General features: G+C 45.7%; 1 protein-coding gene across 1 annotated transcript in view; it reads left to right on the top strand.

The window, feature by feature from the left end:
- UBE2W (ubiquitin conjugating enzyme E2 W) overlaps positions 1-13572 on the top strand; it is a 43716-nt gene that overhangs the window by 20281 nt on the left and 9863 nt on the right. Inside the window, exon 5 of the mRNA XM_044294671.1 lies at positions 462-537. Coding sequence (XP_044150606.1) covers positions 462-537 — 76 coding nt within the window. The remainder of the gene's footprint in view (positions 1-461; positions 538-13572) is intronic.

Genomic DNA, 13572 nt, shown 5'->3' with positions numbered 1-13572 from the left:
GCTTTCGGACTGGCCACTACGCCTAATAATATGTTGAGACTTCCTGCTTAACATAAAAACTTAACTTAAACAATAGGTAATTTTTTTGGTGACACATTCCCTCTTACGGATCTGCATTTAATGTCTTGGTGGCAGATACCACAAGACACCTTCAGAGGTCTTGTGGAGTCCATGCTGCATGAGGCAGGACCTTCATAATATTGGTTTTAACGTCATGGCTGATTGACCCTGTGTGGAGCATGGGGCCCTGACGTCTTGCCCACTAATTGCCGGCTATTTTACAGCACAGTTTTGTAGTCTGTCCAGTCATTCCATTAATAATAGTGGGATATTTCTGATGTATCTCACAAGTATTGTGTCGTGTGCCTCCAGAAAACCACCTCCGCTCCGCTGGTAGGGCTGCAGTGTGGCCTGTAACTGTCTATATTGTTTTCTTTTTATGTTCTCATTCTTGTTTTCAGAGACGACCTCCAGATAACTCATTTTATGTAAGAACATGCAACAAAAATCCAAAGAAAACGAAATGGTGGTATCATGGTAAGTATACTAAGCGTGGTGTAGATACAGTAGCTGTAAATGACTATTCACTTCTCTTCAGTTCTGAGAAACTATTACATCATGGAAAAGTATGGTTTCCTTCTAGTTATTGCATGGCATGTGGCCTTAACAGCCGCGAGCATAGCTAACCTATTGCCAAGCATGCAGCATTCCCTGGAAACCCCCGTTAGCAGTAGAGTCCAATACTGTGTAGACCTCCAGGACACCCGTCTCCAGCTAGAATGTACTACCGTGTTTCCCCGAAAATAAGCCCTAGCACTATTTTGCAGGGTTTTGTGAGTAGCAGGGCTCCAGACTAAAAAAAAAAATACCCAGGAGCCAAATTTAAAATGCATATAATTACGGTATCTGTATATATATAAAAAAAAGTCTTACCTAGGGTTGTCATGATACCAAAATTTTTACTCTATTTCGATACCATAAAAAATCATATCGGCCATATCCCATACCCGGCACCCAGCCTCTGACTGCACTGCGATCCGCCGCTATTAACCAGTCAGGTGCGGCACCTGAGGGGTTAATGGCGGCAGATCGCAGCGCTCAGTCATAGTCTGGCTGCCGGGTATAAGATATGGCCGGCACCCGCAGCGCATTCTGCGTTTTGTATTAAGCATAAACTATATTCATTGGTGGCGCAGTGGCCACAGCCCCTCCCCTTCTATCAGCCCATTGGTGGCAGCGGTGCAGGGGGGAGGGACTGCCTCCTTCTTCCCTATGCTGTTGAGAAGAACATTGCACGCACTGAGATCAGCACGTCCCATGTCAGTTTAATGTGAAAGCGGTCTTGTCGCGATTTAGTAATTCTAAATCGCATTGGCAGCCAATTTGGTCGCCATCTGGAGCCCTGAGTAGGTTTAAAATATAAACCCTACTCCAAAAATAAGCCCTAGATACAGCCGTATTTTATTTTATATAAAGGAAAGGTCGGGGAAATGTGCAGCCTGCAGCAGCTCAGGAGCGCTCACTAATGGCTTCTGAGCTGCCAGGAAACTGCGGGCGGGCGGGCAGCGCAGGCTTCAGTGAATTAGCCTTCAGTGAAGACGCTAGCCGCACTAAGCAGCACCTGACGGACGGGCTGGCAGCTTCACTGAATGCTAAATTATGCCAGCAGCCTGCGCTTCCCTTCACTTTTACGTTGGCGGCTTCTCTGTATGCCCTGTACTGCCGCCAGCCCGCACGTTCTTACTTACATGAAGGAGGCAGCAGGAGGATCTCCTTCTCCCTGCTGCCTGGAGGAGCTCCCTACATCTTTCCCGTGCCGTATCTGCTCTCCCTGGTACCGTAGATTGCTGCCTAGAGGAGCTCCCTACATCTCTCCCGTGCCGTATCTGCTCTCCTTGGTACCATAGCTTGCTGCCTAGAGGAGCTCCCTACATCTCTCCCGTGCCGTATCTGCTCTCCCTGGTACCGTAGATTGCTGCCTAGAGGAGCTCCCTACATCTCTCCCGTGCCGTATCTGCTCTCCCTGGTACCGTAGATTGCTGCCTAGAGGAGCTCCCTACATCTCTCCCGTGCCGTATCTGCTCTCCCTGGTACCGTAGATTGCTGCCTAGAGGAGCTCTCTACATCTCTCCCGTGCCGTATCTGCTCTCCCTGGTACCGTAGATTGCTGCCTAGGTCCCTTGGGTAAGGACAGCTCAGGGGCAATATACGGTACCAGAATGGAAAATGTGTGCCAAATATGACTATAACCCCTCTCATCCATAGGAATGCACCCATGTACTGCAGTATATGGGTGCATTCCTATGGATGAGGGGGGTTATAGTCCTATTTAATATAAACACTGTCCAGGAACTGTTCTGTAATTGGCATGTGTCTATATAAAATATGTTCATGGAACCAAAAGAAGCCCTACCCCAATAATAAGCCCTAAAAAAAAAATCGGAGAAAAATAATATAAGACCCGATCTTATTTTTGGAGAAACACGGTAGTTATTGTGTTTCCGCCCTCCTCGGAGCCTGTTACTATGAAGTGGTTAAGCTATGAAGAGGTCTGAATGAGATCTTTATGCAATCAAGCAGGTAGTGTGCAAATTGTGTCCTGCGGGAACTCTAGGTTTGTGCCTTGGGAGCTCTACTGAGTGGTTTCCATGGATGACCAGATGCGCATGAGCCTGAGATCAGACATTGGCTGGAGCTGTGTAAGATACAACACCACTGGATTAGTGGAAACACATGCTAAGGACATCAAGGAGTGGTCCACATAGAACAATTTTTTTTGAACAGGTCCCCCTGTAAGCGACGGAACAGGAGCAGTGAGGGTGAGGTGTGATTTGGCTTCTTTTTATTATTTTTTTGTTAACCCACTCTAAAGACCTCTACAGAAGCCGACACCGCAGGCAGTTATCAGGAACAAGCCGTTCATTACCAATAATTGCCTGCTCATTACAGGGGGTAAAAGCTGCATGTGTATGAAGTAATCACCTCTGTTGTGTGAGGACCAGCGATTTTTCCTAGAGGGATCACTTGTCCCTATACACATTTATTGTTTCTGGGCAGCAGATTGCTGTTTAAATGGCACAATCTACTGCCCAGACACTATGATTTAGGTTCCACATCGGCGATGCGTTCACCTGATGAACAAGCGTCTTCTCATTCATTGGGTGATTAGTGACACCTTTTTACAGGGCAGTTATCCTAGGAACGCTCCTTCCCTATAATTTCCCCAAAGAATAGCCCATTTAAAGGGTTTGTCTCACTTCAGCAAATGGCAGTTATCATGTAGAGAAAATTAATACAAGGCACTTACTAATGTATTGGGATTGTCCATATTGCCCCCTTTGCTGGCTGGATTTATTTTGTCATCACATTATACACTGCTCATATCCAGGGGTTACGAACGCCCTGTAATCCAGCAGCGGTGGCTGTGCTTGCACATTATACGAAAAAGTGCTGCACTCCCGCGGTCCCAGCCACCAGTGAGGCTAGAGCCTTTTCCGCTGCTGGATTACAGGGTGGTCGTAACCCCTGGATATGAGCAGTGTATAATGTGATGACAAAATAAATCCAGCCAGCAAAGGGGGCAATATGGACAATCCCAATACATTAGTAAGTGCCTTGTATTAATTTTCTCTACATGATAAATGCCATTTGCTGAAGTGAGACAACCCTTTTAAAGGGAACCTGTCACCACAAAATGCAGTGCAGTCTGCAGGCAGCCTATAGAGCAGGAGGACCTGAGTGGATTTATATAGTTTTGTAGGAAGAGTTTCAGTAATACTTGTATTTATGCATTTAAATCAGTTTTTTTCTGACTTAATTTGTACGTGGGAAAGGCGTTATCAGTGATTGATAGCATTTTACTGAATCCCACAAAACTATTATATTTTTCGCTCCATAAGATGCACCTAGGATATAGAACAGTAATATAGGAAAAAATATATTCATCATCAGACCTCCACCCCAAGCTCCATTACACCTCTATCGGACGCCAAAGCTCCATTAGACCCCTATCGGACGCCAAAGCTCCATTAGACCCCTATCGGACGCCAAAGCTCCATTAGACCCCTATCGGACGCCAAAGCTCCATTAGACCCCTATCGGACGCCAAAGCTCCATTAGACCCCTATCGGACGCCAAAGCTCCATTAGACCCCTATCGGACGCCAAAGCTCCATTAGACCCCTATCGGACGCCAAAGCTCCATTAGACCCCTATCGGACGCCAAAGCTCCATTAGACCCCTATCGGACGCCAAAGCTCCATTAGACCCCTATCGGACGCCAAAGCTCCATTAGACCCCTATCGGACGCCAAAGCTCCATTAGACCCCTATCGGACGCCAAAGCTCCATTAGACCCCTATCGGACGCCAAAGCTCCATTAGACCCCTATCGGACGCCAAAGCTCCATTAGACCCCCAGCTCTATTAGGCCTCTGTATCAGGTCCATCAGACCTCAGCCAGTGCAGTGCTACACTCACCGCTCCCCAGACCTCCTGCATATATTCCATAATGGAAGTAGTCATTAGAATTCGCTCCATAAGACTCGCTGCCATTTTCCCGCACTTTAGGAGGAAAACAGTGCGTCTTATGTTGAAAAAAATATGGTATATATCAATCTGCTCAGCTTCTCCTACTCTTTAACTTGCTGCCTGCAGATTGCATTGCATTTCATTGTGAAAGGTCCTCCTCAAGATCCCCAGGAATATATATATTTTTCCCTGCTAGACAATCCTTTTAACTCAACTTTATTATTTGGAAATATGTCAGACTAAACTGAGATTGGCCAATGCTGGAAAAAAGGCTTCTTGTACGGATGCATTGTACTAGCCTGCCACTGGTCTGGGATTGTTCTTTGCAGTTCAGACTGCACACCTATGTTTCAGTGAAGAAAAAATTTAAAGGGATCATCTGAAGATTGATGTAAAAATTTAAAATCGGACATCATATAGTACCTCACATGGGTCCAGTGCTCCCTACCGTGTCCTTCCTGCTACAGCTCTCTCCCTGTAACTATCACAGTGTCTAACATTGGGTACAGCTGTTGGCAGTTGAAGGATGGAACTGAGCACGTGCGACCAGCAATGTTACTGTGGTGGTAGGGTAAAGAACAAAGAGCAGGTGAAGCAGTACAGATAGGTTTTATTGAATAACCTGGTGGCTTTACTAAACTTTTTATTACAGGCAGTTACTAAAGTATTTTTCGTGGTGCAACCCCTTTAAAGGCTCTGGACACCTTTCGATTCATTTTTTTCTTATTGCATTGTACTCATTTTGGTCTATTTAAATTTTTTATTAGTTTGTCATCTGCAATATTCAGACCAATTGGAAAAATGTACAAATCAGTCCAGAGCCTTGAATTGTGAATAAGCTGTTATCCAGGACGCTGTGTAAAATACATAAGCCGGCTCTCTGTTGCCACCTATTGGTGAATGTCTGGCCTTGGAACCATTACTTGGGTCCATAAGAAAAAGACCTCTATCCGCAGACAGCTGTTTCAGGTTTTTTGTCCCTTGTCAGAGCAGGGTACCCCGCATCATATACCTGCTGGAGAAAATGAATTCCTCCAGATCCACGTCAAAAGCCTCTTACCCAGACAGAGCAGTAGCATGCTCTGCACGGACAAGGGCCAGAAACCCCCCTGAAACAGCGGTCTCCGGATGAATGAATGTCTTTTCCGTGACAAAAAAATATAAATAAATCATGATTTTAACTACGGTAATATACCAAGTCATTGTTCTATGGCCTGTTTAACGGGCCAGACATTGACTTATAGAGCAGCCATCTAATAGGTGGCACTAAGGCTTTTGTTGTTATATACACTTTCTCTTTCCCAGATGTACGGCCTGTTAAGCTGGCCATACATTTGAGATAATGATCAGCCGTATTGCAGACGTTTAGTTGTCCATGGGATCGTTCATACGACTCCCTGGTACTTGGGCACAATGTAAATAAGCCCATCATGCCATCAACAGGCAGTTTTGGCCAGTGAACGGCTGAAGTTTTCCAGCATGGCGGATTATTTTTTCGGAAGACAAGAGTCTGCGGTCCACCATCGAGAATGATGGTTCACGCTAGTTTTCCAAACAATATTTAGATGGAATAGGCCGTTCTGTCTGACTTTAATCTCATGTATGGCCACCTTAAGGCCCCTTTCACACAGGCGAGTTTTCCGTGCGGGTGCGATGCGTGCGGTGAACGTATTGCACCCGCACTGAATCCTGACCCATTCATTTCTATGGGGCTGTGCACATGAGCGGTGATTTTCACGCATCACTTGTGCGTTGAGTGAAAATCGCAGCATGCTCTATATTGTCCGATTTTCACGCGACGCAGGCCCCATAAAAGTGAATGGGAAGCGTGAAAATCTCATAGCATCCGCAAGAAAGTACGGATGCGGTGCGATTTGCACGCACGGTTGCTAGGAGACAATCGGGATGGAGACCCGATCATTATTATTTTCCCTTATAACATGGTTATAAGGGAAAATAATAGCATTCTGAATACAGAATGCATAGTAAAACCGCGCTAGAGGGGTTAAAAAAATAAAAAAATAATTTAACTCACCTTAGTCCACTTGATGGCGAAGCCGGCATCTCCTTGTGTCTCCTCTGCGCTGAACAAGACCTGGGGTGAGCTACTGCATTAACCACTTCAACCCCGCTAGCTGAAACCCCCTTCATGACCAGAGCACTTTTTACACTTCTGCACTACACTACTTTAACCGTTTATCGCTCGGTCATGCAACTTACCACCCAAATGAATTTTACCTCCTTTTCTTCTCACTAATAGAGCTTTCATTTGGTGGTATTTCATTGCTGCTGGCATTTTTACTTTTTTTGTTATTAATCAAAATGTAACGATTTTTTTGCAAAAAAATGACATTTTTCACTTTCAGCTGTAAAATTTTGCAAAAAAAACGACATCCATATATACATTTTTCGCCAAATTTATTGTTCTACATGTCTTTGATAAAAAAAAATGTTTGGGCAAAAAAAAAATGGTTTGGGTAAAAGTTATAGCGTTTACACACTATGGTACAAAAATGTGAATTTCCGCTTTTTGAAACAGCTCTGATTTTCTGAGCACCTGTCATGATTCCTGAGGTTCTACAATGCCCAGACAGTAGAAAAACCCCACAAATGACCCCATTTCGGAAAGTAGACACCCTAAGGTATTCGCTGATGGGCATAGTGAGTTCATCGAACTTTTTATTTTTTGTCACAAGTTAGCGGAAAATTATTATTTTTATTTTTTTTTCTTACAAAGTCTCATATTCCACTAACTTGCGACAAAAAATAAAAAAATCTAGGAACTCGCCATGCCCCTCACGGCATACCTTGGGGTGTCTTCTTTCCAAAATGGGGTCACTTGTGGCGTAGTTATACTGCCCTGGCAATTTAGGGGCCCATATGTGTGCAATCAAAATCTGTAAAAAATGACCGGTGAAATCCGAAAGGTGCACTTTGGAATATGTGCCCCTTTGCCCACCTAGGCAGCAATAAAGTGTCACGCATCTGGTATCGCCGTACTCAGGAGAAGTTGGGGAATGTGTTTTGGGGTGTCATTTTACATATACCCATGCTGGGTGAGAGAAATATCCTGGCACAAGACAACTTTTCCAATTTTTTTTATACAAAGTTGGCATTTGACAAAGATATTTATCTCACCCAGCATGGGTATATGTAAAATGACACCCCAAAACACATTCCCCAACTTCTCCTGAGTACGGCGATACCAGATGTGTGACACTTTTTTGCAGCCTAGATGTGCAAAGGGGCACATATTCCTTTTAGGAGGGCATTTTTAGACATTTGGATCCCAGACTTCTTCTTGCGCTTTAGGGCCCCTAAAAAGCCAGGGCAGTATAAATACCCCACATGTGACCCCACTTTGGAAAGAAGACACCCCAAGGTATCCAATGAGGGGCCTGGCAAGTTCATAGAATTTTTTTTTTTTCACATAAGTTAGCGGAAATTGATTATTTTTTTTTTTTTTAACAAAGTCTCATTTTCCGCTAACTTGGGACAAAAATTTAAATCTTTCATGGACTCAATATGCCCCTCAGCGAATACCTTGGGGTGTCTTCTTTCCGAAATGGGGTCAGTTGTGGGGTGTTTGTACTTCCCTGGCATTTGAGGGTCTCCGCAATCATTACATGTATGGCCAGCATTAGGAGTTTCTGCTATTCTCCTTATATTGAGCATACAGGTAATGAGATTTTTTTTTCCGTTCAGCCTCTGGGCTGAAAGAAAAAAAATGAACGGCACAGATTTCTTCATTCGCATCGATCAATGTGGATGAAAAAATCTCTGCCCAAAAAAAAGAGGGGAAAGGCATCTGCCAGGACATAGGAGCTCCGCCCAACATCCATACCCACTTAGCTCGTATGCCCTGGCAAACCAGATTTCTCCATTCACATCAATCGATGTGGATGAATAAATCATTGCCGGGATTTTTTATTTTTATTTTTTTTTACATACAAAGTGTTTGCCAAAGCATAGGAACGCCGCCGCCTCCTCCTCAGCTCGTATGCCTCGGCAAACGTATCTGTCACTGCAGAGGAGAAAATCCCGTCTTGCAGCGCCGCATACACCGACTTGCGTGTAATCTGACAGCAGCGCAATGCTTCTGTCAGAATGCACATCAGTGCTGCAGCTAGTCGATCGGTTGGTCCACCTGGAAGGTAAAAAAAGAAAAAAAAAAAGAAAAAAACAGGCCACAACGCAATAATTTTATTAACTTTGCAACAGAACATATAAACTTTAACTTTTTTAACTGAACATTAACCTTTTTGCTTATTGGTGTTTATTTATTTATTTTTTTACCTTTTATAGAACAAACCTCTCCTTCCCCATGGGTCAATGTGCAAAGCGCAAATCGCCCAAAGATGTGGCGAAGTGCGTTATGCACTTTGTCCCAGGTGAAAGGAGACGTTTGCAGCAGCTGTGTGAGTGAATGGGCCCTAATAGCCCTGTGTGCCTGTCCTGGTGAGATGATCCCTATGCTAATAGTGTACCTGTGAGTGGTACTTCCGGAAACACTCTCCGAAGCATAGGGCAGGGTGGTCAGGACAGTCAGGACAGAAATAGCGGGTGTCGCGCCTTATTCCACTCCTGCTACAGACACGACATCTTTTTCGGGGTGACGGTTGGGTTGAGGTACCAGGAACGACATTGGGGAAATGCCGCTCGTGTAGACGGCTAACTACACTGGTGGATGGGGCCACGGAACCTCCTGGGTACAGGAGGTTCTCGATGATCTCTTCCTGAAATTTGAGGAAGGATCCAGTTCTCCCAGCCTTACTGTAGAGAACAAAACTATTATACAGAGCCAATTGAATCAAATATACAGACACCTTCTTATACCAGCGTCTGGTTCTGCGGGAAACCAATGACCAGATGTTGTCTCCGTATTTAAAGTCCACCCCTCCCATGAGCAAATTATAGTCGTGGACTGAGAGGGGCTTTTCAATGACACGGGTTGCTCGCTCAATTTGTATTGTCGTGTCTGCGTGAATGGAGGAGAGCATGTAAACGTCACGCTTGTCTCTCCATTTCACCGCGAGTAGTTCTTCGTTACACAGTGCGGCCCTCTGCCCCCTTGCAAGACGGGTGGTAACGAGCCATTGGGGGAAGCCCGCGCGACTAGTTCGCGCGGTACCACAGGCGCCAATCCGTTCTAGAAACAAATGCCTAAAGAGGGCCACACTTGTGTAAAAATTGTCCACATAAAGATGGTACCCCTTGCCGAATAAGGGTGACACCAAGTCCCAAACTGTCTTCCCACTGCTCCCCAGGTAGTCAGGGCAACCGACCGGCTCCAGGGTCTGATCTTTTCCCTCATAGATCCGAAATTTGTGGGTATAGCCTGTGGCCCTTTCACAGAGCTTATACAATTTGACCCCATACCGGGCGCGCCTGCTTGGGATGTATTGTTTGAAGCCAAGGCGCCCGGTAAAATGTATCAGGGACTCGTCTACGCAGATGTTTTGCTCTGGGGTATACAAATCTGCAAATTTCAGGTTGAAGTGGTCTATGAGGGGCCGAATTTTGTGGAGCCGGTCAAAAGCGGCCTCTGGGATGGGAGGTGCTGTTATCACTAAAATGCAGGAAACGCAGGATGGTCTCAAATCGTGTCCTGGACATAGCAGCAGAGAACATGGGCATGTGATGAATCGGGTTCGTGGACCAATATGACTGCAATTCATGCTTTTTAGTTAGGCCCATGTTGAGGAGGAGGCCCAGAAAAGTTTTAATTTCGGAAACTTGGACTGGTTTCCACCGGAAAGGCTGGGCATAATAGCTTCCCGGGTTAGCGGTTATAAATTGTGTGGCATACCGGTTTGTTTCGGCCACAACTATGTCTAAGAGCTCCGCAGTCAAGAACAGCTCAAAAAATCCCAGGGCCGAACCGATCTGAGCTGTCTCAACCCGAACTCCAGACTGGGCGGTGAAAGGGAAAACTACAGGTGCGGCTGAAGTTGGGGACTGCCAATCAGGGTTTGCCAGCACCTCTGGGATTCTTGGGGCTCTACGGGCACGTCTTTGCGGTGGCTGCGACGGGGTCACTACTGCACGTGCCACCGTCTGCCCTTCTGGTGCTCGCTACTTCACCAGGTTGTACGGCAGTGCTGGTACTAGGTCCAGGAAGGGCTGGGCTGCTGGTGTATGCCTCACCACGTAATCCGACAGCACCAGCCCCACTCTGCTGCTCTTGAAGCGGATCCTGCGCAACCTGTGGTCTAGCGACACGGGGCCGGGTACGCCTGCTGCTATCAGGGACCTCAGTCTCCTCGTCCGAACTTTGGGTCAGAGAGCCACTGCTTTCTACAGGTTCGTATTCTGACCCGCTGGATTCATCAGATGAGGGTACCCACTCCTCATCCGACTGGGTCAGAAGCCTGTAGGCCTCTTCAGAGGAATACCCCCTGTTTGACATTTGGGCAACTAAATTTAGGGGTATTCCCTGAGACTACCCAAGAAAAAAAAAGCAAGCCTGTCTTACAAAGGGGAGGCTAGCGAAGTACCGGAGGCCGCTGCGGTTGATAAAAAATATCAAAACTGATTTTTTTTTTTATCGCCGCAGCGCGTGTAAAGTGAATGTGCAGCGATCTAAAAAAAAAATTTTTTTTTGTCACTGCGGTGGGGCGGGTGTGGGCGATCGATCGGGCAAACACTGCGTTTTGGGTGGAGGGAGAACTAAAGTGACACTAATACAATTATAGATCTGACCGTGATCAGTTTTGATCACTTCCAGATACTATAAAAGTACAAATGCTGATTAGCGATACGCTAATCAGCGAATAACGGACTGCGGTGCGGTGGGCTGGGCGCTAACCGATCCCTAAACTATCTAACCAAGGGGCCTAAACTATACTAAAACCTAACAGTCAATACCAGTGAAAAAAAAAAGTAACAGTTTGCACTGATCACTTTTTTTCCTTTCACTTGTGATTGACAGGGGCGATCAAAGCGGTGATCAAAGGGTTAATTGGGGTTCAGGGGGGTGATCTGGGGCTAGTGTGTAGTGTTGGTGCTACTCACTGTGAAGCCTGCTCCTCTGCTGGATCCAACCGACGAAAAGAACCAGCAGAGGAGCAGGCAGCCATATAACAGATCATATTTACAAATATGATCTGCTATCTGGCACTGTGATTTTTTAAAAATCAGCAACCTGCCAGCCACGATCATTGGCTGGCAGGTTGCTGACGAAATACTCCTCTACGAAATGCCGGCCCGAACTGCGCATGCGCGGGCCAGCATAGCGCGTCATCTCGCGAGATGACGCGTATATGCGTGACTCTGCGCAGCGCTGCCGCCTCCGGACCGCACATCTGCGTTAGGCGGTCCGGAGGCGGTTAAATACCAGTTAAGGACCTTTGATGACGTCACTCCGGTCATCACATGGTACGTCACATGATCTTTTACCATGGTGATTCACCATGGTAAAAGACCATGTGATGACCGGAGTGACGTCATCAAAGGTCCTTAACCGGTAGTTAATGCAGCAGCTCACCCCAGGTCCTGTTTAGCGCAGCGGAGACACAAGGAGATGCCGGCTTCGCGATCAAGTGGACTAAGGTGAGTTAAATTATTTTTTATTATTTTTTTAACCCCTCTAGCGCTGTTTTACTATGCATTCTGTATTCAGAATGCTATTATTTTCCTTTATAACCATGTTATAAGGGAAAATAATACAATCTTCAGAACATCAATCCCAAACCCGAACTTCTGTGAAGAAGTTCGGGTTTGGGTACCAAACATGCGCGATTTTTCTCACGCGAGTGCAACGCATGACAATGTTTTGCACTCGCGCGGAAAAATTGCGCATTTTCCCGCAACGCACCCGGCTCTTATCCGGGCCAAAAAACTGACGCCGGTGTGAAAGAGGCCTAAGACTCCCTATACTTTTTAGACTTCACAAGGAGAAACCTAATTTCACCAGAACCATAGCCTTGAACTATGGAAACAATAAAGTGAGTTTTGTGTCTCCAACTTTGTCACTATCTTAGGGATGACCCTTTTCTATCTGACTGTACCCTTGCCACTACACAATCCATAAAGGTGGCTTTTCAGAGTATGGCGTGGATGACTTTCATTCACCTGAACAGTGTTCTTTCTTGTGGCTGAATGGACATGAACTCTTGCAGTTTGGGCTGTGAGATTAGTCAAATGAATGTGATTAATTTGCTTTCTTTCAGTCCGACGATGTCCATTTTTAAATATCGTGACGTTAATTACCCCCCTCTTCTGGAGTGCTTTATCACCGCAGTACGTACAGGTCTTTTAAGTCCCTGCTGCCTGAGCTGTTAATCCAGGCGTAGGCTGCAGAGAGCCGCACATGCTGCGCTGATACAGCGCTCCAGATCACAGTGGGAGCTGGCGCTGACTGCAGTTGGGATCCCGCTGTAACAGCCACTCAGGGGTTGGGGATTTGGTCAGTGGAGAGAGTGCACTACTGTAATCCCCATCAGTTCTCTGAGAAAGATGGGAGCAGTGAGAGTCCAAGTCTGCACATGGCTGCTGAGAGCCAGGCCATCAGTAAATCTAGGAGGATATGTAATTTATATAGAGGGAGGACGGTATGTAATTTATATAGAGGGAGGACGGTATGTAATTTATATAGAGGGAGGACGGTATGTAATTTATATAGAGGGAGGACGGTATGTAATTTATATAGAGGGAGGACGGTATGTAATTTATATAGAGGGAGGACGGTATGTAATTTATATAGAGGGAGGACGGTATGTAATTTATATAGAGGGAGGACGGTATGTAATTTATATAGAGGGAGGACGGTATGTAATTTATATAGAGGGAGGACGGTATGTAATTTATATAGAGGGAGGACGGTATGTAATTTATATAGAGGGAGGACGGTATGTAATTTATATAGAGGGAGGACGGTATGTAATTTATATAGAGGGAGGACGGTATGTAATTTATATAGAGGGAGGACGGTATGTAATTTATATAGAGGGAGGACGGTATGTAATTTATATAGAGGGAGGACGGTATGTAATTTATATAGAGGGAGGACGGTATGTAATTTATATAGAGGGAGGACGGTATGTA

The sequence above is a fragment of the Bufo gargarizans genome, chromosome 5 (assembly GCF_014858855.1).
Source record: "Bufo gargarizans isolate SCDJY-AF-19 chromosome 5, ASM1485885v1, whole genome shotgun sequence".
Lineage (NCBI taxonomy): Eukaryota > Metazoa > Chordata > Amphibia > Anura > Bufonidae > Bufo > Bufo gargarizans.
The sequence above is the reverse complement of the archived record's forward strand: the minus strand, read 5'-3'. Positions and strand labels throughout refer to the sequence as shown.